General features: G+C 37.2%; 1 protein-coding gene across 4 annotated transcripts in view; it reads left to right on the top strand.

Annotated features, from left to right (window-relative positions):
* mvb12bb (multivesicular body subunit 12Bb) overlaps nucleotides 1-21,944 on the top strand; it is a 72,619-nt gene that overhangs the window by 47,421 nt on the left and 3,254 nt on the right. The window contains exons 8-9 of one of the 4 annotated variants that reach the window (XM_052094001.1): nucleotides 13,998-14,053; nucleotides 19,048-19,107. The exons of 1 other annotated variant lie outside the window; for it this stretch is intronic. In XM_052094001.1, coding sequence (XP_051949961.1) covers nucleotides 13,998-14,053; nucleotides 19,048-19,107 — 116 coding nt within the window. Of the gene's footprint in view, nucleotides 1-13,997; nucleotides 14,054-14,161; nucleotides 14,328-19,047; nucleotides 19,108-21,944 lie in introns of those variants that run through there. 2 more of the 4 variants (XM_052094003.1, XM_052094002.1) reach the window with 2 other exon arrangements.

Below are 21,944 nucleotides of genomic sequence, written 5' to 3' on the forward strand. Positions count from 1 at the left end.
TATCATGCAGTAACACACTGACGTAGTGATTGATGTATGTCGTCATGAAACAGACCCTCCGCTCCAAATCCGAACACAAGTGGTCACAGGAGATGCATTTAAGTGACCAGGGTAAACAGCGATACCTGGTGAAACGGGGGTCTCTCTTTATAGTTTTCGAATAAATCAGTCTACAAATGGCTTTCTTAAAGCTGTCTCTTGATATTATGATGGTAAGTATTTAAAGATAAAAAAATAAAATAAATACACACATTACCTTTTAAATCTTTACACATAATCTTACTACAAGGATGTATTTTGTTATTACTAGAGCATTCTGTTGTCTTTAGGAGAGGCATTAGGAGAGGGTTTATTCTTCTACAGTCTTGTTACCATACTTGTAAAGGGATGTTTATCAGCAGAGATAACATAAAATATGTATGCAAGCCCAGTCTTTTTTGTCATTACCTATGGAAACAAAATAAACATAAAATAATAGTAATAATTTGGCTGTTTCCTTTGTTTCTACTCATGCTACGAATATAAATGTGCTCCATAAGTTTCTTGGAGATTTGAATCAATCCTAAGACTAATGAGATCCATGTGCCTGTGGGCCTAATCACAGTCTGGGGTATCATTCTTCAGCCGTCCATCTACCAGCCCAGAATAAGATCTGTTCCCTCATTATTCTCCGGCCTATCAAAAATGGCTGCCCTCAATAGATTGGCCTGTCTAGCCTTCCCATTGCCCTCATGTTCAGCAGTCTTTGTTATCACACATCTAATTAGAACTTGATAAAAATATTTCCCTCGAAATCCAACCATTAAATATAGGTTAAGGAGATTTATGATCAAATATGCTCTTAAAGATCTTTTAATAGGTCTGTGGACTAAGTGGGTTAAGTTGGTTATTAACGAGCCCCTAATACATAGTGTGATTTAACTCACAATGAGATTCCGGGGAATGGAGCAATTTCTGATAAGGGGTAAGTGGGCCGCCCAAAGGCCGCCTGCTTTGTTTCAAAGTATAATATTAGACTATTGTACAGCTGTATAAATACTTTCTTTTCTTAAACAATGGCCGAAGCAATAGACCCATGCTCTCAAAATAAATCGTTTTTATAGTCAACATTATGTAGCAGGTATTGTCATAATTCATGACCATTAGGTTTTGGATCGATGTTTTTTCACTCATCGATAATCATGAGATTTACCAAATTAGACTTCTATTTTAAATGTCTGCTAATTTTTATGTATCGATGCCTCAAAAACATATCGATAAAATAGCTTGCCAATCAATAATGTATATAGCGATATCTTGTGACACTTTTAATGACCATCCTTTTATTCTTCAATGTCATTGTCATGTGTCTGTGTATTTAGACTTTTATTTTCCATTATTATTTAATACATAGTATTCATTATATCAATAATGAAACCACATATTCTGGTTTGGGGGAATGGCAAATGTAATAATTAAATATAATAATTGAAATTCCCAGTTTTTTTTTTATGGGGGTGCAGGACATGTATATAAGCTCTGTATTAAATATTGTTAAATCTTTAAGGGACAATTCTTTCATCATTTAATCACCATCGTGTTGGTCTAAACCCATATGACACTATGTTAGACTGTATATTAGGAGCTGACAGCCTCAATCACCATTCTCTTTCATTGCATCTCCATCACATTCTCAATCCTTAACATTCTGCGTTTTGTGTTCCATGGAAGATAGAAAGTTATACAGGGAACGACATGATTAAATGATGACATAATTGTTATTTTTGCATGACCTTTCCTTGCAATGTGTCAGAATTATTTTATATGAATCATTTTATACTGTAGTTCCTCTAGATGCGTAAGCAGTCTAAACTGTGCCAGCCTATTACTTCCTAACCATGATACACTGTACAATTTCATCAATTAGAGCTCAGTGTCATACCCACACTGTTTGTTAGGCCAAACTGTTGCTGTCTAACCTTATGCACATATTCTCATCCCTGAATGACACATCTAAGCTACAATGCCTGCTGAGCCTCTTGTCATGGCAAACGTAATGCTATGATGATTAGCATAATTAATGAGGAATGGCCGTGTGGCATTGGTGGATTGGTTTAAGGAAATGATGAATGGGCCTATGGCTGCACCAGTGGCTGCCAACGAGGCCTCTCATGCTGTCATCCCCCCTGCCTGAGTCCTGGCACACATCATTACTCACCAGGCCGAGGTGCCACTTTACATCGCCCTGCAGCCGCCAACAAGGAAAACTTAATAACACTCCCTAGCTTTAAGGGGATCTATTGAGGCTCCATTCCAGTGATTGTCTATTCTAGAGTGCCAATAGAATTTAAAAGGAGGAATGAGATTCTAGCTCAGCTCAAAATAGCTCTGATACTGACTGTAGCCTACATTTATTGGAGCTTTTGGCCAAAGATTGACCCTGTCATGTGACCCTAACACCACTCTCTTGCCTTGAGGTATGGTTCAACTTGCCTTTCCAAGCACTCCAGCATGGTGAGTTAGCATGCTCACAGAACCGCTAATTAAGATGGGATTTGGTGTAATTGTGCCTTCTGCTGCGGCCCATCCGGCACACACAATTTAGTGGCGATGCTGTTGCCAGCTCTGCCGCTCACGCATGCTCTTGAGAGGCTGAGCCCTTTTACTCTGAGTTTCAAACACTGCAGATCACCATGCTGGTATTACAATACCATTCTACCCCTCACATGCCTGAACTAGTTCTAATCTCTCCCTCATCAACTTATCTGAGTGTTTATTATTTATCTCATTGTAATTATGTTTTTTTAAGTGATATTTTACCCCAAAATTTAAGTTTTAATTTGCTCACCCTCATGTTGTTCAAATGTATGGTTGGCAGAATGTTTGTCTGAAAAAAAAAAAGTTTTTGAAAATGATGACTTGGACCGAATAATAAAGAAAAGCATCCAAGCAGCCAATAAGTGCCCAACTTAAATGGGAACTCATTTAAAAAGCATTCAATACTGTTGATTCCTATATAACACTGTTTTCATTTATTTTGGATTTTGTTTAATCACAACATAATTCCCATATTTCCATTTCTATTATTCTATAGTTTTGATGACTTTACTATTATTCTAAAATGTGAAAAAAAACAAAATTATAATAATAAGTAAGTGTTTCAAAACCTTTGACCGGTAGTGTTTCTGTATATATTCCATTGAAAATAACAGGTCATTTGATTTCAAGATCCACTTATTAATTTTTAAATGCCTTTACAGTGCCCTACATACAGTACATGCATTTGCAATATGATTACTAAATATACACTTTAGGCCTTAAATCACTATGGTCCCAAGCTGTGGAAATCCCTTTTTCACAACCTACGAGCAGTTGTCTTACTTAAGCACTTAAAAAAAAGTATCTGAAAGCAAACTTTTTATTAGAGCTTTTCCTAAAGCAATATGCATCATGTCTCTTAATTAGCATTTTAATGTGTTTTTATTTATTTATTCCTTTATTTTTATACTCAGTCACTTGATTTTATATCCTTATTATTATTTCCTTCCATATGTATTTATGTGAACATTTATTTACAGTACATATAGTATACAGTACTGTGAAAAAGTATTGCGTGTCAATGGTAAATATACATTTTAGATTTCCAAACATTACTTTTGCAAATAGAAGTAGAACAAGGAGTCTTGCAAAAGATGGTATGGCTCCCACAGAGCCCGGATCTCAACATCATCGAGTCAGTCTGGGATTACATGAAGAGACAGAAGCAATTGAGACAGTCTAAATACATAGAACTCTGGCAAGTTTTCTAAGATTCTTGGAACAACTGTCTACCAACAAACTTGGAAAAACTGTGTGCACGTGTACCTGGGAGAATTGGTGTTGTTTTAAATGCATAGGGTGGTCATACCAAATATTGATTTCTTTTTTATGTTTACTGCAATTTGTGTGACGTTAATTCATAAATAAACATTATTCGTGGTTGGCCTATCGTGGTTATTGAGTACTCGTTTGATCTCGGCTATTTGAGATAACCGCTATTATTGTGTACTTCAAATTCCAATCACATTCTACTGTCCAAATGAGGACCACACTCAGAAGAGATTAAGTGCTTCTGAAGCGCTCTGATGCATGCGCCATCTGTTGAGGTACGTGCTAAACTACTGCGAAAATATAAACTAGGGTTTTGATAGTGAACGCAAAGTATTCCAGTTTAACTTTCATTTAAGATTTTTATTTCATTTTCATTGTAATGTCATACGTTGTTGGTCATTGGGGTTCATACAAATTGTATTAATGACACAGGGACACAGAGGAGGAGACGCCCGCTTACTCCATTTCCATGGAGATGATAGAATGAAGAAACAGAATATCAAAGGTCTTCATGAGAAATAAGGACTTATAGGTTTAATTGAAGAGCCTTAAAATAACATGTGAATGTAAAGAATTTAGGAGAAATATATTTTACTATTTCATTCTGATGTTCAGCTTTCTCAGAGGAAAAATAGTGGTCCAAGCGGGGTTATTCTCCCTATTTTGCGGTAGCCAGTGCGCAAGAGTCTTTCACTATAGAAACTGCAATCTGCTCTGCCATTTTAAACAGTGCTCGTCCACTCCAATGTGGAAAGTCAGATAAGAGGTAAGCACCTTGAGTTTGTGTAATTAATCAGTCTGTTGTGTCTCTCAGCTGTGATGAGCCGTAATGCTGAAGTTGTTCATTTAAAACCATTTAAAGCTATTTCCTAGCTTTAATAGTAATACAAGCGATCACAAAGAGCTGTTGTATCTAAACGGCTGAAGTGGCTTCACTTCACGTCACCTAACTGGCTCATATTATACATAAAAATAATCTTTTGCCACGACCTGCTGGCTAACATATGTAAAAAAAAAATACATGTAAAAAAAAAAAAAAAGACAAACCATAGCTCTTAACAGATCTGCACTGCTCTTACACGTTACTTTAGAATGGCACGAACACATGCGGAGTGATAAAAACACAGTGAAGCATCGGAGTGCTGATGGTGTCAGATTATCAGTGCTCATGGAACGTCTCTCGTCCAATCAGATTCGAGGACCAGAACTAACTGTTTTATATAAAATAATATAATACAATATAATAGCTATTCAGGGGTGCGTTTCCCTAAAGCATCATTAGCCAACTATGGTTGCAAGTTCCATTGTTACAAACATATTTCAATGATTTGATGTTTCCCGAAACTGTAGTTCCGACAAACATTTGCAAACCGCATCACAAAGTTGCGTGTTTGGAACTACAGCTCTCCACCTGTGGATAAAAGCAAAGTCCTTGTAAGTTTGCTCATAATTCCAATTCACTGAGGCATCTATATCTTTTATTCCATATATATATATATATATATATATATATATATATATATATATATATATATATATATATATATACACATCTCCTTTATTCTGTCAAAACTTTGACCACTTAAGAAACCTTTTATTCCAGGGGTTTTGCAGAAAGTGCCATTTAAGGGATTAAAGGCTGTTAATATAAAGCACTTTAACACACACGCTTCTGTCGGAGAACGTAGATTATTGTCCATTAGAGAAGTTCTATCAGAAATACTTTTTTTAATGTCATTCAATCAAGTTTTTAAAGGCCTAAAGGAAATTATATACCCTTATTTTATTATATGATTCCCAGTTTAATATGAATAAATTACTTCAGGTGTATGAAGCACACATATACCTTAAGACATATGACAATAACTTTTAAAACCCCTAAAACAAACAGATAATTAATCTTCACAATCGCAAATAAGTATTATTATTTTGACAATCGTCAGCCAAATTTTGTTATTGTGACAGCCCTAATTTATGGCATTATTTTTGAAAACATCCTCAATATACAAAGTTTTTCACAACTGCCTAACACCTTTGCACAGTACTGTATGTCTTCTGTAAAGCACTTTATAAACAGGTTTTAAAGGATCTATATAAAAATGTTATTAATAATAATAATAATAATAAAAATCACATTCTTTCCGTCATAGTTGCTGGGATTACGTGGCTTTTAAGCATTTTTGCTTTGTATGCTGCTGCCAGGCTTAATTAGGAGCATTTGTCTTATCTTTCACTCTCATTGCTCCCTTTTGCTGTCACTTTTCATTCACTTAAAAATTGTGTCGGCCACATGCAATATTTATTTGCAGCATCACAATCTCTTACAACAATGGCATCACCTACTTGCTTGTACTTGGTAGGAGAATAGATTTTCATCTTGCCTAAGTTTTATTTGAATTTTCTGTCCTGCAAGCTCTGGAACCATGTTGCTTCAGAGAGCAATATCGATCCGTCTCACTTTTTCTCAAATTGGTCCTTTCTGCATGAGCAAAATGCACACTGACACAAAGGATAAAAGGTGAATTAATAAAAGAAGAAAATCAGACAAAAGGAGGATTGGCAAGAACCATAGCAGAGCCATTAAATGTGCTGAAAATAGCAGCAAGCCATCATCTGTTTTCATAGCACGGGTCAGGAGCGCTGACACTTCCAAAACTCCTCCTGTCAGGGCAGGGGGCCATTTGTATTCTCTCTCATTAGGCAATTTGACTAATGACCAGGCTGGGCATTGGAGGGTCTCAGGCAGACCTCCTCGCCCAGGCTGAGGCTTCACTAGGCAGCAGCCTCTATTGGAATGGCACAGATGGCAAACCCGGGTGACAAAATAAACGACAATATGTCTCTAAGATGTCTTCAGTCAGCGGGCACATATTTTCTTTTTTAGCTAGAAAATCTGTGGCTGGAGATAGGCTGTGTGCAGAGAAGAATATTGGGATATCCCTTTGAAGTAAAGCCAAAGACCCTTTAAGGAAGTCAGGTCACTTGACACAGGACAAGATTTTAAGTATAAGCTCACATCACAGTGGCAGGACTTCAGTTACTACAGTTGCCATATTAACCATTGCAATGCCTCCTCCATCAAAAAGGCAATTGGCTCTTTTAAATTGGATTACAGCTGCCATATTTAGCATTACGGTTTCTCACATTCTTATGTGTACCAGTCACCCTTATAATGTCTCTGGTAAAGGAGAGAACCCATACCCCCGATTTCCATTCCTTTTACACATCATGGGTATCGCTGAACTAACATTTTATTCGCAGTCTACACCCACTGGGCAACCCTCCCTTCAAAGCAACTTCTCCAGATTTCACATCCACTTGCACTGTTGTCCTTTATGCATGACCTGATACTGCAGTGAGTCAGACTCCGTCTGCTGTGGCTCTCCTGTGGTTTGGCTGGATGTCAGTGTGAGCTGTGGGTGTGAACAGATTTAATTGTGTGGTTTGGGTTGAAAAGGTGAGGATAAGGGAAGGTCTGAATGGCTATATGGAAAAAAGAAAGGCTGTTAATAACTCATGTAGCCTGAATGTTGAAATAATAATGATCAATTTTAGCATATTACATTTAACCCCCAAACACTGTACATTAGCTCTAAAACTGCTAGCTAACTCACACTCCCATAATACAAGGGTCAAAAATAATGTGATACAATTTAATGCATGTTCTTTATAACTCTACTTGTTTAATCAGTTAAAATTAATTTTAACCATTTATAATTTGGAGTGTGTGTGTGCGCACATGCTTGTAAAGTAACCACATGATGTGCCAAAGAATGTAATTGTAATAAATGTTCTGTATATTGATGTTAAAGTACCGGTATGCTAAATGGCAGCTTGCTATTTACTTTCTTACCAAATATAAATCTAATATAAAAAAATATATAAATCTAGAAATAAAGCATAATATTTATCATTGTGTTATATGTGTGTTCATATATGTTGATAATAGGTCAGTGTTTACACATGTAATGTATGTAAACTAGTGGTATTAATATAAACCCTTTTTAAACTACAACCTCAATTCCGAAAAAGTTGGGACAGTATGAAAAATGCTAATAAAAACAAAAAGGAGTGATTTGTAAATTATATTCACCCTTTGTTAAATTGAAAGCACTACAACTACACAATATATGATGTTTTTCCTTGTGAATATCATTGTTTTTTGAAAATGTACTGTACAGTCATTTAAAATCAGATGATTGCAACACACTCCAAATATGTTGGGGCAGTCAAGTGTTTACCACTGTGAAACATCACCATTTATTCTAATAATACTTATTAAGCATTTTGGCACTGAAAACACAAGTTTGTTAAGTTTAGAAAGTGGAATGTTCCTCCAGTCATCCATTATTTAGGTCTTCAACTGCACAATTGTATGGGGTCTTTGTTGTCTTATGGTGTGCTTCTTAATGCACCACATATACTCAATTGGAGACTGGTCAGGACTGCGGGCAGGCCAATCTAGCACCCACACTCTCTGCTTGAGCCATGCACTAGAAATTCATGCAGTATGTGGTTTGAAGTTGCACTGCTGTAAAAGGCAGGGACTTCCCTGGAAAAGACAGTGCTGGGTGGCAGTATATGTTGCTTCAAAATTTGTATCTGTCTACATTCATGGTGTTCTCACAGATGTGCGAGTTACCATGCCATTGGCACTGACACACCCCTGGCCCATACAGACTGGCTTTTGGACCTGATGCTGATAACAGCTTGGATGGTCCTTTTCCTCTTTGGCCCGGATTGTACAACAACTTGACTCCCAAAAAACACAGTTCCACTGTTCTACTTTCCATCTAAGATGAGACTGAGCCCAGAGAAGTCGGCAGCACTTATGGACAGTGCTGATATAGGGCTTCTGCTTTGCATAGTAAAGTCTTAACTTGCATCTGTGGATGCAGTGGCGAATGGTGTTGTCTAACAAAAATTTTATAATGTAATCCCAAGCCCATGTTAATGATATCCATTACAGATTAATTATGTTTTTTTTAAGACAGTGATGTCTGAGGCATCAGAGATCACACGCATTCAGAAGAGGTTTTTCTTTTGCCCTTTACGCACCGAGATTTGACCAGATACCTTGAATCTTTTAACTATATTGTGCACTGTAGAGGGTGAAATGCCCAAAATCCTTCCAATTTGTCTTTGGGGAACATTGTTCTGAAAGTGCTGGATTATTTGATGAAGCATCTGTTGGAAAATTGACAAGTCTCGAATTATCCTTGCTCTTGAAGGACTAGGCTGTTTTTCGAGGCTCCTTATATAATATGAAAAAGTTCTGGCCACCATTCACTTGAATTGTGAGGACCTACATAGCTTAAATATTCTTCTTAAAATCTTCATTTGTGTTCAGCATAAGAAAGAAAGTCATACACATCTGGGATGGCATGAGGGCGAGTCAATGATGGGAGAATTTTCATTTTTGTGTGAACTATCCCTTTAATAAATTACTTAAAAATCAGATGAAAAGACCACTTAAAAATAATTTTGGTATGGAAAGGCCCTAAGGTTATTCCTCCAGAAGATTTTGCTTATTGCTTTGTGTGCCCTTTTGAGTGCTTGCTGCCTGGTGCACTTAAATCCTACAGTGGGAAGAAATTATGTTTTTGTTTCATGAACTGTGCTGTACTGGCCGACTGAGTTGTCCACCTGTCAGTCCTTTAGCATTAGCCTATGTATAAATTTGATGTGTGTGTGTGTACTGGTACGGTGAGCACGGCTGGCGGAAGTCCTGGCTGACAGTGCATCCAACAATGGAAGTATGAAGGATTAGAGCTCATAGGCACATGTAGGGGAACTCTTCTGCCTGGAGCAGTCATCCGTCAGTGCTCGGGGGCTGTGGGGATGACAATGCCTACATTTTTCACAACACCTGACAATGCTATTAATAAGGCAATGATCCTCATAGCCACACTGGTACTCACTCCAGCACACCCTCATCATTCACTCATTCTAACCAATCCCAGTGCTTAACTCACAGCTCTAATCAGCAATTAATGACATACCTCGGATCTGCAATTGAACCTGTGGAGCAGTCATCATATATCGAGGTTTAATCATGTCAAGTATTGTCAGACTGAAATGCCCTCTCATAGTATGTATGACTAAACAGACGCCATGCAACAATGAACTGCAAACCTGTGTCCATCACATTTGTGAATACCTCAAGATGGTTATTAGTGTGCTGGTTCAAACACTTTTATATTACAGATCAGGTCATGAATACTAATTGGTTAATTGAACATTCCAGCTATGGAAAGCTAATCTACACAATATAGTAAGAGCTATGATCTTCAATACCCATAGTATAATGTTCTGTTTTTGTTTACATGTCAGGGACTGATATTTAATGTGCCTCATTCTATGTTTTGCCACAGTTTCCTGGTGATATTAACACAACAACTATGCTTTTTATTCACTCTCACATAAATCACAAGTACAACTGCTGATATTGACTTTAAACACATGTATGATTCACTCTTTTACTCTGGCACTGCTATTTTATGATATCAAAACACTTAGTCTAATGCACCATTTGAAAAACTATAAATTTGTACACTTGTATTACAGACCCACCTTCATTTACACACTAATTCCAATGTGATTAACTTCCGCGTAAGCTCAGCTGATAGAGTTTGGGACTTGGACCTGACCATAGCTCCAGTCCAGTCAAGGACGCAAGCTGACAAGTGGGACTAAAGTGTCATAGAAGCGACATGAAATTACTTGATTGCTTCAGAAAATGTGCTTTTCATGACAAATTTGTTGTAAAAACACTATCGGTTAGGTTTAGGCGATGGTTAAGGGTAAGGATGTCTAATTTGTTAATATCTCATTTGCTTTTAGAACACTGTTGGTTAGGTTTAGGCTAAAGTTTTAGATTAGGGAAGTACTTTTTACCCATTAGGAGGTACCAACTACAATTCACCTGAAAAACCTTGTCTGATTACACAATTACTACACAATTTGACTCTTTTCATGCCTTTTTTGTGTCCTTACTATTTGTATTATGTAGTAAATGTTGTAAAAAGCAATAACCGAAGCATACTATATTGTGGACATAGTCCTGTCTAAAGGGGTTATAAACAGCCTTTTTACCATGATTCTATTCACTATATAGCACAGTCTATCATACCTTATTGCTAAAATATTTGCTTAAAATGGTTTAGAACTATTTTGAACACCTTAATCCCAAATTTACATTTAGAATGTGATCACATTAACACTTTGCATTTACTCAAACAATTTTAATGAATACTGATGTCTGACTACACCTACAAACTGTTTTGAGCTGAGTCCATATTTTCAGATATATTCTTCTATGGTAGCTTATATATCTGGCTGCCTGTGGTCTCAACCCTTTTGAGTTGAATCTGCCAGGCCCCATAATTTACCTTTACGACTTTAGTCCTGGCAGCAGCAGTCTGGACAAACATTACCTTTACACTTTTCTCAACGTGACCCCAAACTCACATCCATTTTTATCTACACACAATCGCCCCCAAATCTTCCCATCAGGCCATGAGTGCGTGCAAAAAGCCGGTGCGTGTTAGTGTGAGACAACCAGTATGAATGGCAGGCGAATACTAAGCGTGATCTGATTGAAAACTTAATGCTTGAACAATAAAAAAAGAGCACTTCGGCCTTCAAGTCCCACCTTCATCCATCTGACGTGGGCCTGATACATCAAAGCCTTCCCAGCGACCACCTCTTCATTTCCACACATTGATTTAAACATATTCCCCGCCAGCCTTGCTCTCTCCCCCATGCCGCTGTTCACTGAGGCTTTAGCACATGTTTATTCACTTGTTTTTATGGACCGAAACAAGTCGTTATCATCCTCCTTTCAATTACCCAAGCCCTGCTGCTGAAATGACCTCTTGGAGCTCTTTGTTGTTCAATAGTCCATTCTAGAAGGTGATACATTCTCTGAGCCCTGCCTAATGGCTATAAAGGTAGTATCCAAAAGATTTTTCAAAAGCATATCAATAAAAAGCTAAGAGGAGCTCTTTGAGTAGGTCGTTGATGACTGTACTGAAGTGGCCTTACCTTCATATAACGATAAGTCAGGCAGAGTGAGTTGTCTTTATTTATAATATGCTCACCTACACTCACTGAGCACTTTGTTTTAGGAACACCTGTACACCTACTTATTCATGCGATTATCTAATCAGCCAATTATGTGGCAGCAGTGCAACGCATGAAATCATGCAGATTCGGGTCAGGAGCTTCAGTTAATTTTTACATCAACCATTAGACTGGGGAACATATTTGATCTTAATTATTTAGACTGTGGCACGATTGTTGGTACCTGACGGGCTGGTTTGAGTATTTCTGTAACTGCTGATCTCCTGGGTTTTACACCCACAACCATCTCTAGAGTTTACTCGGAATGGTGCCAAGAACATCTCGTGAGTGGCAGTTCTGCGGTGGACGGAAACACCTTTTTGATGAGAGAGGTCAACGTAGAATGGCCAGACTGGTTGGAGCTGATAGAAAGGCTACAGTAACTCAGATAAACACTCTGTACAATTGTAGCATCTCAGTATGCACAACACATCGTATCTTGAGGCAGATGGGCTACAACAGCAGAACACCACATTGGGAACTTTATTAGAGCCATAGTGTTCCTAATAAATTGGTTAGTAGAATTTGTCGGTTCAAACCAGTCTGGCCATTCTCTGTTGACCTCTCTCATCAACAAGGCGTTTCCATATGCAGAACTGCCGCTCACTGGATGTTTTTTGTTTTTGGCAAGAATGGTGCCAAAAACAGAAAATATCCAGTGAGCTGCAGTTCTGCATATGGAAACACCTTGTTGATGAGAGAGGTCAACAGAGAATGGCCAGACTCGTTCAAACTGGAAAAGTCTATGGTAACTCCGATAACCACTCTGTACAATTGTGGTGAGAAGAATATCATCTCAGAATGCTATGTGGGTAGGTGCTGTTTTGGCGGCATGAGGGGGACCTACACAATATTAGGCAGATGGTTTTAATGTTATGGCTAATCGGTGTATATGGTCAGATATTCATTAAGAATAATGGACATGAGAACTCAATGAGGGTGTTTCAATGCACTATGGAATAGTTGGGGACAATGAACCATTTAGCTTTTGCCAAAGTAATGAAACTGTATGACAGTTTAAGATATTATTCCCCCCTTTTGCAACAATTTTTACACCATGAGCCTCCAGGTAACATATGATAAAAGGTCTTTCACAGTTTCCTGCTGCCAAGCAAGCAGAACCCATGCTCTGTTGGTAATATATAGCTCTGCTTTTAAATGGCATTCTTACCATCTTTTCCATGGGCAAAGTTGGGTGCTTTCTGATTTTTTTAGAGGGGATGGACATTTTTCTTCAGTGCAGTCAATGGGAGCTATTGTGCAGTCGTGTCACCATGTGTTAATTTGGGCTCTAATGTATTTGATAAACAAAGGGGCGCTCTTTAGCCTGACAGTCGTGACACCCTGATTCTTGCATGGGCGCCGTGTGGTGCAGGGTTACGCCGTTAATAACCCACTGGCAGCCATCAAAGGCGCTTTAACCATGATCATTATGATAAAGGGCATACACTTAATTACAGGCCTGCTTAATTATAGCTCTGTTGAAGCTCGTTTGTTTGGTAGAATGCTAATTATACCACCGCACTCTTGGCAAGTCCTCTTTTCAATCCACCTCTCTTTCTTTCTCGCTCTCGCTTTCTCTCGGCAAGCCTAACACTCTGGCTCATTTTCATGCAAATTGATATCCGGCGAATGTTTTGTCTCTCTCTTTCCCCTTTTTTCTTTCGACGTGTGCGAGTGGGGCTTTGTTTTTGGAGTTGAACGTCTCTCTGACAAGACAGGATCAGGAATAATCAAGAGTAATTAACAGCGAAAGAGGGTGGTGAGCGATTGGGGGGGGTAGTTGTTGCACTCAGCTACAGTGGGGGATAAAAAAGGCTTTAATCTCGCTTTGCCTGAGCGAGTTTCTGAGGAGATTTGGGAACTTTGAGTGTTCTGCTATTTTCGACCATTAGAATAAGTCAAATGCATTTTGATAACATACAGCACAGGACTGAAAATAGGGGGTTTATTTGGAATATTGGTTTACTATTATTGTTTTATTTTTGGTATTTATAATGAGTTATATTGTTCTTTTTTTCCAGCTATGGATGATATACCCTTTATGATATCTAAACAATCTAACACCACAAACAGAGAAGTAAGTGCTTCTTTAATTCAATTACAATCACAGTGAAAAAATAAATGTTGATTAAACGTATGGTGATTATTTCATTCATGTTGACATTATTTTATCTGGTAATTAAAGGAATGATTCTCCAAAAGAAAATGTAAATGCTGTCATCATTGATGTCACCAATCCAACTTCCTTTCTTCATTGGAACACAAAAGGAGATCTTAGGCAGAAAGTTAGGGACTGACAGCCTCAGTCACCATTCATTTTCATTGTAGAGAAAAAAGAAAAGACTCAAGTTTTTCCTCTTGTGTTCATGGAAGAAATACATATTGGTTAGGACTGACATGAGGTGGAGTAAATTACAGACTTTTCATTTTTGGGGGACCTTATCCCTTTAAGCTATACATTGAAAACAAGAATGGAAATGGAGTAAGCATCTTACCTGGTACTGTACATATACACAACATAGCCATAAGTATGTGAACATCACCTAAAGGAATATTCTGGGTTCAATACATTTTAAGCCCAATCATAGCATTTGTGGCATAATGTTGATTACTACTACAAAAAAAAAAAAAAAAAATCGAGGTTACAGTAACCTCATTCACATTGGGCTCTGATCCTGGGATATTGGCGGGATCAATGCCGGGGAGCCTTCTGTGTGAATGCAAGCTGGTGCCGGAATGCCCGAAGATTTGTCAAACAAAGTTAATAAACTACTTTTATTGACATAATATTTTTGTTTATCTTCTTTTTATTTTAATTGGATCAGATACAGTTGTTAGACAAGGATTTTACATTGTAATCTGTCATGTTACAATAGCAACGTTCACACGTGCAACCAGGTAAATTACAGGAAATTCATGGGTTGCCTTGATTGGTAAATATACCAAATGTGCTGTTCACACATTGCATCAGTAAGTAAATTTAGAGGTAATGATCCAACTATGCATTCATTAAAATTTCCAGAGCAAAATGTACCTGTATTTTCTAAAGAGTCATGTCAACACGTGCCCTGTAAACTGGAAATTGTTGGCAATTTTCTGGAAAAGGCTATATGTGTGAATGCGAGTAATGTGCCCCGCACCTGTTACTATGGGGCACGTTAACATTTCACTTTCCTTTTTTCCAGGTAGATGGCGATAAAAGTACACACTGTATTCATAAAACAAGACCAAATATTTGTATCAGACATGTGTAAAATGAATACATACTTTGAAGTGTATTTACACAAACTTAAGAAAACCAAAAAGTGTTAGTTTGTGCGCCACTCTTCCCTACAACCTCCATGAACATCATTCCACAGAATGTGCCGAAGATGAATGTAGGCTTAATGAAATATGGTAGGTAGGCTAAAGACCCCCTTACATAAGAAACACAACCAGATACAGTACACGTTTACTAGTGTTGTAATAACTCAGTATAGCTTTTTATTTGACTAGATCACCAAAGCGCTGGCAACATTACAACAGGCCAATTGTTTGTTCATACATTTATTCTCTTAACCATATAAAGGGCAAGAACTTAACGATACAGAACATTTATTTAATTTTTTCCAACACATTAGGTTCCAAATAATACATTTCTGTATTTCTTCAAAAATAACTTATTTAAAATTTTACAGTTTTTAGAAATCATGATCGAAAAGATGATATTTGCCTCAATACATCATCGCAGCACAACTAGAAGACTATGTGTATATTACTAATATGATTTATTTGTAAAGATTCAAAAGTGCTTGAGGCATACAGAAAGAAATGGCTGCGCTAGTCCGAAAAAAAGAGAGAAAAACATCAACAAGTAAACTGCAAATTAATAATATATTTTTATTGTAATAAATGCTAATGTCTGAAGAAAAAAAAAGTATAATTTTACCTTGTCAGTGTAGTTAGTTTTCTTTATTTTTAGGAAGGTAGGCCCATTTAGAATCAAGCAAAATTACAAACACTGAATTTAATGCATACCTTAAATTTTGCTGGGCAGTATCATTTAAAATTATTAGTTTTAAATAGATTTTTCTGTTATTTAATGTTAATAATATTGCAATGCACCTTTTTTTTTTTTTTTTTTTTTTTTTTTTTGACAGTTATCACTTTCTATCTTTTTTGTACTTGGGAGGCATTTCACTTGGTAGACAGCAGCCAATAACACAAAAACAATTAACAAACAAAACTTACCTTATGAGCCATTTATAAAAGTAGGCCTAGCTGCTGAAATAAATCAATAAAATTGGCAATTTTTCTGTTAAAACAGGTATAATTTGAACTGTTATTTTAGGGCTTACTGCTGTCAGGTTGTGGAGGAAAAAGAGTGACTGACGACAAGGAGTGAAGAATCCAAATACAGGAGTTTAAGAAAAAAAAAATAATACAATTAAGAATTAAAAGGAACCATGTCAACAATGACACAATTTGAAGGGGATCAAAAACAGCAATGTTCATGGATGGGTGAAACATCAATGAAACTTGACAAAGAACTGAGAAAACTGAGGGCTATATATACAGAGAACATTGATGGAGAGGAATGGGGAATAGGTGTGTGTGGTTAGAAGTTCTGGGAGGTGCTTCTGGGTAATGTAGTTCGGAAAGAGACTGGGGAGAGGGTGACAACTGCGTTATATCGTCATGCAACAAAGTTGTAAATCTGGATATAGCTTTACACAGAAAAGGTTAGTAAGTGATTTTATCACAAAATATTGTTGATTTGGTTTATATCTTGTGGCTATACTTTTGAAAAAGTATTAACATTTACAAATTGGCACCATTCACTTCCATTGTAAGTGCCTCACAGTAATCAATATACACTCACCTAAAGGATTATTAGGAACACCATACTAATACTGTGTTTGACCCCCTTTCGCCTTCAGAACTGCCTTAATTCTACGTGGCATTGATTCAACAAGGTGCTGAAAGCATTCTTTAGAAATGTTGGCCCATATTGATAGGATAACATCTTGCAGTTGATGGAGATTTGTGGGATGCACATCCAGGGCACGAAGCTCCCATTCCACCACATCCCAAAGATGCTCTATTGGGTTGAGATCTGGTGACTGTGGGGGCCATTTTAGTACAGTGAACTCATTGTCATGTTCAAGAAACCAATTTGAAATGATTCGAGCTTTGTGACATGGTGCATTATCCTGCTGGAAGTAGCCATCAGAGGATGGGCCACACTCAAAAGCTGTCATTGCTGCACATGGATGATTTTTTTAATGAGAACCCTTTTAAGTAGTTTAAGAAGTTTTTTAAATTGTAATAGTAATTTTTTACGTTATTAATGTCCTGACTATACATTGTGATCAGTTGAATGCCACTTTGGGGAATAAAAGTGCCAATTTCTTTCCATAAGAGCAAAGTCTGTACATTATTCCAAACGTTTGGCAACCAGTGTGTATATATATATATATATATATATATATATATATATATACAAAATGTAAGTAACTGTATTCCACTACAGTTATAGTTTAAATCAATAGTAATTAGAATACAGTTATATTCAAAAATGATTTTGATTACTGAAGAGATTACTTTGCATTTTATTGTTATTTGTTTAATTTAATATTTAGCCCTTTCAGATGGAAAACATTTATACATATAAATGATGCGATCCAAGGTGCATTTGAACAGCGGTGAAACACTTTCTTATGATGTGATACATTCATTCGAGCAGACAGAGAAGTAAGTTTGAAATAAGTTTGTAGAAGAAGAAATAGAAATAAACCTTGTGTAAATTGTCAGTTTTATGCTAAGCTAAAATGCTATTTCTAGCCATTTTACATGCACGATCATATTTTACTTTTCAAGAAAATGCACGTTGGATCATAATTATTTTTTTTTTAGTAAGACCTTTGATATTAGGGCAAAAATCATATCCTTGATAATAATTTTTGTATTGTTTTCCTGTAAAAATATCTAAAAATATTTAAAACAAGATCGATTAGATTCATCTTGTTTTAGAAACAACACTGCATAAGATATTTAGGATTTTCAGAGAATGTGTTTTTAACATGTGTATTTTGTCTTTCTGTACTGGCAGTTTTTGTAGTCAAAACAAATGAAAACCAGTGCTGAAGAAGTAATCCAAAGTATTTAGAATGTGTTACTGACCTTGAGTAATTTAACGGAATATGTTACAAAATACATTTTACAGCATGTATTCTGTAATCTGTGGTGGAATACATTTCAAAAGTAACCCTCCCAACCCTATATATATATATATATATATATATATATATATATATATATATATATATATATATATATATATATATATATATATATATATATATATATACAGTATATTTTTTAAGAAAAGGATGGACAACTAAAAATACTTTTTTGTGTTAATCAGCATTTTGCCACAAATGCGGTCAATTGAGCTTAACTTATATTGAACCTTGAATATTCCTTTAACTGGTCTGATTATTCTAGTAAATTCATTGAAGATAAATCTTAATGTTATGGCAATGATATCTGAGAGAATTGTTCTCACAGGCACGCACGCTCTAACATAGAGTGGAAAACCTTCCCAGAAAAGTAGTTGATGTTAAAGCAGCAAAGAGAAGAATTAATGCCAATGGTTTTGATACAGTACAATATGTTAACCAAGCACATACTGATGTGTGTTCATGTGCTTCCATTCCTTTGGTCGTGTAGTCTATGTTGCTGTACTACATGATGCAACCAAACTTATTCAGGCCCTCCACCCTTCCCAGATGTTCAGCTGTGATCTGGAGTCAGCGTTGCAATACCCTTCATAACTACTGTAATGGGTCTGTGCCTGATGAATGCACGCAGCCAAGCAGAGCTGGCTCATAGAGGGCCATTTGGCCCCTGTCACAAGAGCTCTGTTGTTATTGTCAGAGAGACAGAGAGGGAAAGGGAGAGAATGAGAAAGAGAGAGGGAGTGAGAGAGGATTAGAGATCTTAAGCATGCTTACTTAGCCATGGGCACCACCATAATGTTTCTTCTGTCCGTTTTCATCTGTCATTCTTTTTCTTTCCTTTGGATTTCAGATGCATCCAGTCAATTTAATGGGAATTACCATCAAATCAACACGAGAGATTGAGGAGGAAGTAAGTTAAAATATGCTCTGGTGGCATGCATGCAATGGGTCCAGCGTACTCAGCCCCTGCTCTGATATTTAAAAGGATAAACTTTGTCATAATTTACTTACCCTCGTGTTGTTCCAAACCCGTATGACTGACTGTTTTTCATGAAACAAAAAGGAGATGTTAGGCAGGATGGTATCCTCAGTCGCCATTCATTCCAGAGGGAAAAAAGATGCCATTAAAGCGAATGGTGTCTGAGACAAAAATAATGCTTTACATCTCAGTTTGTGTATTCCATATTAGAAAGTAAGTAATTCAAGCTTGAAACAACATGTGAGTGAGTGATGTCAAAATTATCAGTTTTTGGTAAACTATCCCTTTAATACACAAATGAGTACATATGCATTGTTTATATATACACTCACCTAAAGGATTATTAGGAACACCATACTAATACTGTGTTTGACCCCCTTTCGCCTTCAGAACTGCCTTAATTCTACGTGGCATTGATTCAACAAGGTGCTGAAAGCATTCTTTAGAAATGTTGGCCCATATTGATAGGATAACATCTTGCAGTTGATGGAGATTTGTGGGATGCACATCCAGGGCACGAAGCTCCCGTTCCACCACATCCCAAAGATGCTCTATTGGGTTGAGATCTGGTGACTGTGGGGGCCATTTTAGTACAGTGAACTCATTGTCATGTTCAAGAAACCAATTTGAAATGATTCGAGCTTTGTGACATGGTGCATTATCCTGCTGGAAGTAGCCATCAGAGGATGGGTACATGGTGGCCATAAAGGGATGGACATGGTCAGAAACAATGCTCAGGTAGGCCGTGGCATTTAAACGATGCCCAATTGGCACTAAGGGGCCTAAAGTGTGCCAAGAAAACATCCCCACACCATTACACCACCACCACCAGCCTGCACAGTGGTAACAAGGCATGATGGATCCATGTTCTCATTCTGTTTACGCCAAATTCTGACTCTACCATCTGAATGTCTCAACAGAAATCGAGACTCATCAGACCAGGCAACATTTTTCCAGTCTTCAACTGTCCAATTTTGGTGAGCTCTTGCAAATTGTAGCCTCTTTTTCCTATTTGTAGTGGAGATGAGTGGTATCCGGTGGGGTCTTCTGCTGTTGTAGCCCATCCGCCTCAAGGTTGTGCGTGTTGTGGCTTCACAAATGCTTTGCTGCATACCTCGGTTGTAACGAGTGGTTATTTCAGGCAAAGTTGCTCTTCTATCAGCTTGAATCAGTCGGCCCATTCTCCTCTGACCTCTAGCATCAGCAAGGCATTTTCGCCCACAGGACTGCCGCATACTGGATGTTTTCCCTTTTCACACCATTCTTTGTAAACCCTAGAAATGGTTGTGCTTGAAAATCCCAGTAACTGAGCAGATTGTGAAATACTCAGACCGGCCCGTCTGGCACCAACAACCATGCCACGCTCAAAATTGCTTAAACCACCTTTCTTTCCCATTCTGACATTCAGTTTGGAGTTCAGGAGATTGTCTTGACCAGGACCACACCCCTAAATGCATTGAAGCAACTGCCATGTGATTGGTTGATTAGATAATTGCATTAATGAGAAATTGAACAGGTGTTCCTAATAATCCTTTAGGTGAGTGTGTATGTATATATATATATATATATATATATATATATATATATATATATATACAGTCATGTTTTTTGTGACTGTTTTTTATATGGTCTCTTTTGTGATTTTTAATGCCACAGGCATTTAATTACTATCCACAAATGTAGTTGCACTTTTGAGATGTGCTGTTACACTGTTGTGTGTTAAGTGCACTCTGATTATACCAGTGAGGATAGCTGGCCCTGATTAAACTCTTATACAGGAAATAATTGTGTTCAGAGAGTAGAAAGCTGTAATGAAGTGAAAACTTTTGGTCATTCTCCAACTCAGATGTAACTTATGAATGGAAGGAACCTAATGCAACACCTTTGCTTAAAATGGACTTACATTACCCACGTAGCCAAAGATGTAGAAACCAGAAAGATGATTTTAAAAGCAGATAATTAAGAAACTACATCTTCTATTTAAAAGCCAGCAATAGAAAACATTCCAGTTAATGAAATCCCTGTTTCCTTAGTTGATTGATTGGATTTTTCTATTTAAACAAAAAAAGAAAGAAAACATGAAAATGGACATGACCAGTGAAGGTTTATATTTAGGTTAGTATGGAATAACTGGTGGGGTTTATGTAAAAACAATGGGATTTCATGGTCCAGTTTCACTTTCTCTTTGTTTAGTTATACATATTTACTATCATAGTCACCGCCATTACACATCAACACTTTCTATGGCACATCTCTCCTCGAAGCAGCCTGTGATTAGAAGCAGCAGACCTAGCACGAGGGGAGGGGGGATTCATTAATTACAGCCTAACGCAGGCTTCGCAGATGAAGTAAAGCAGTGATAGTGTAACAGTACTGGGTTTAGTGAGGTGGGCGACAGCACAAGATTAATGGAGAAGCAAGAGCTGACGGCAAGTGAGTCGAAGCGCTGCCCTGATAATTACAATGTGTGTGAGAGCATCCACAGCTATTGTTCTTCAGCCGCATCTTCGACCTGCAACTTGGTTTCCCTGCCACCCTGTCAGAAATGCATGCCAGAATGCACTTCTACACTGACGCAGTCACTACTGGTCATATATCGCTCATGAAGGATCCTGTGACATGAAGAAAAAATGGGGAAAAATGGAAGTAAATGTATTGAGTAGTTTTGGTAACAATGAGTTATATACATTTCTATTTGAATTCTTGATTTATTTAAAATAAAAATATTTATTTATTTTTTCAATTTTGTTCTGTTTTGTTTAGGTTTT

The sequence above is a fragment of the Xyrauchen texanus genome, chromosome 27 (genome assembly GCF_025860055.1).
Source record: "Xyrauchen texanus isolate HMW12.3.18 chromosome 27, RBS_HiC_50CHRs, whole genome shotgun sequence".
Lineage (NCBI taxonomy): Eukaryota > Metazoa > Chordata > Actinopteri > Cypriniformes > Catostomidae > Xyrauchen > Xyrauchen texanus.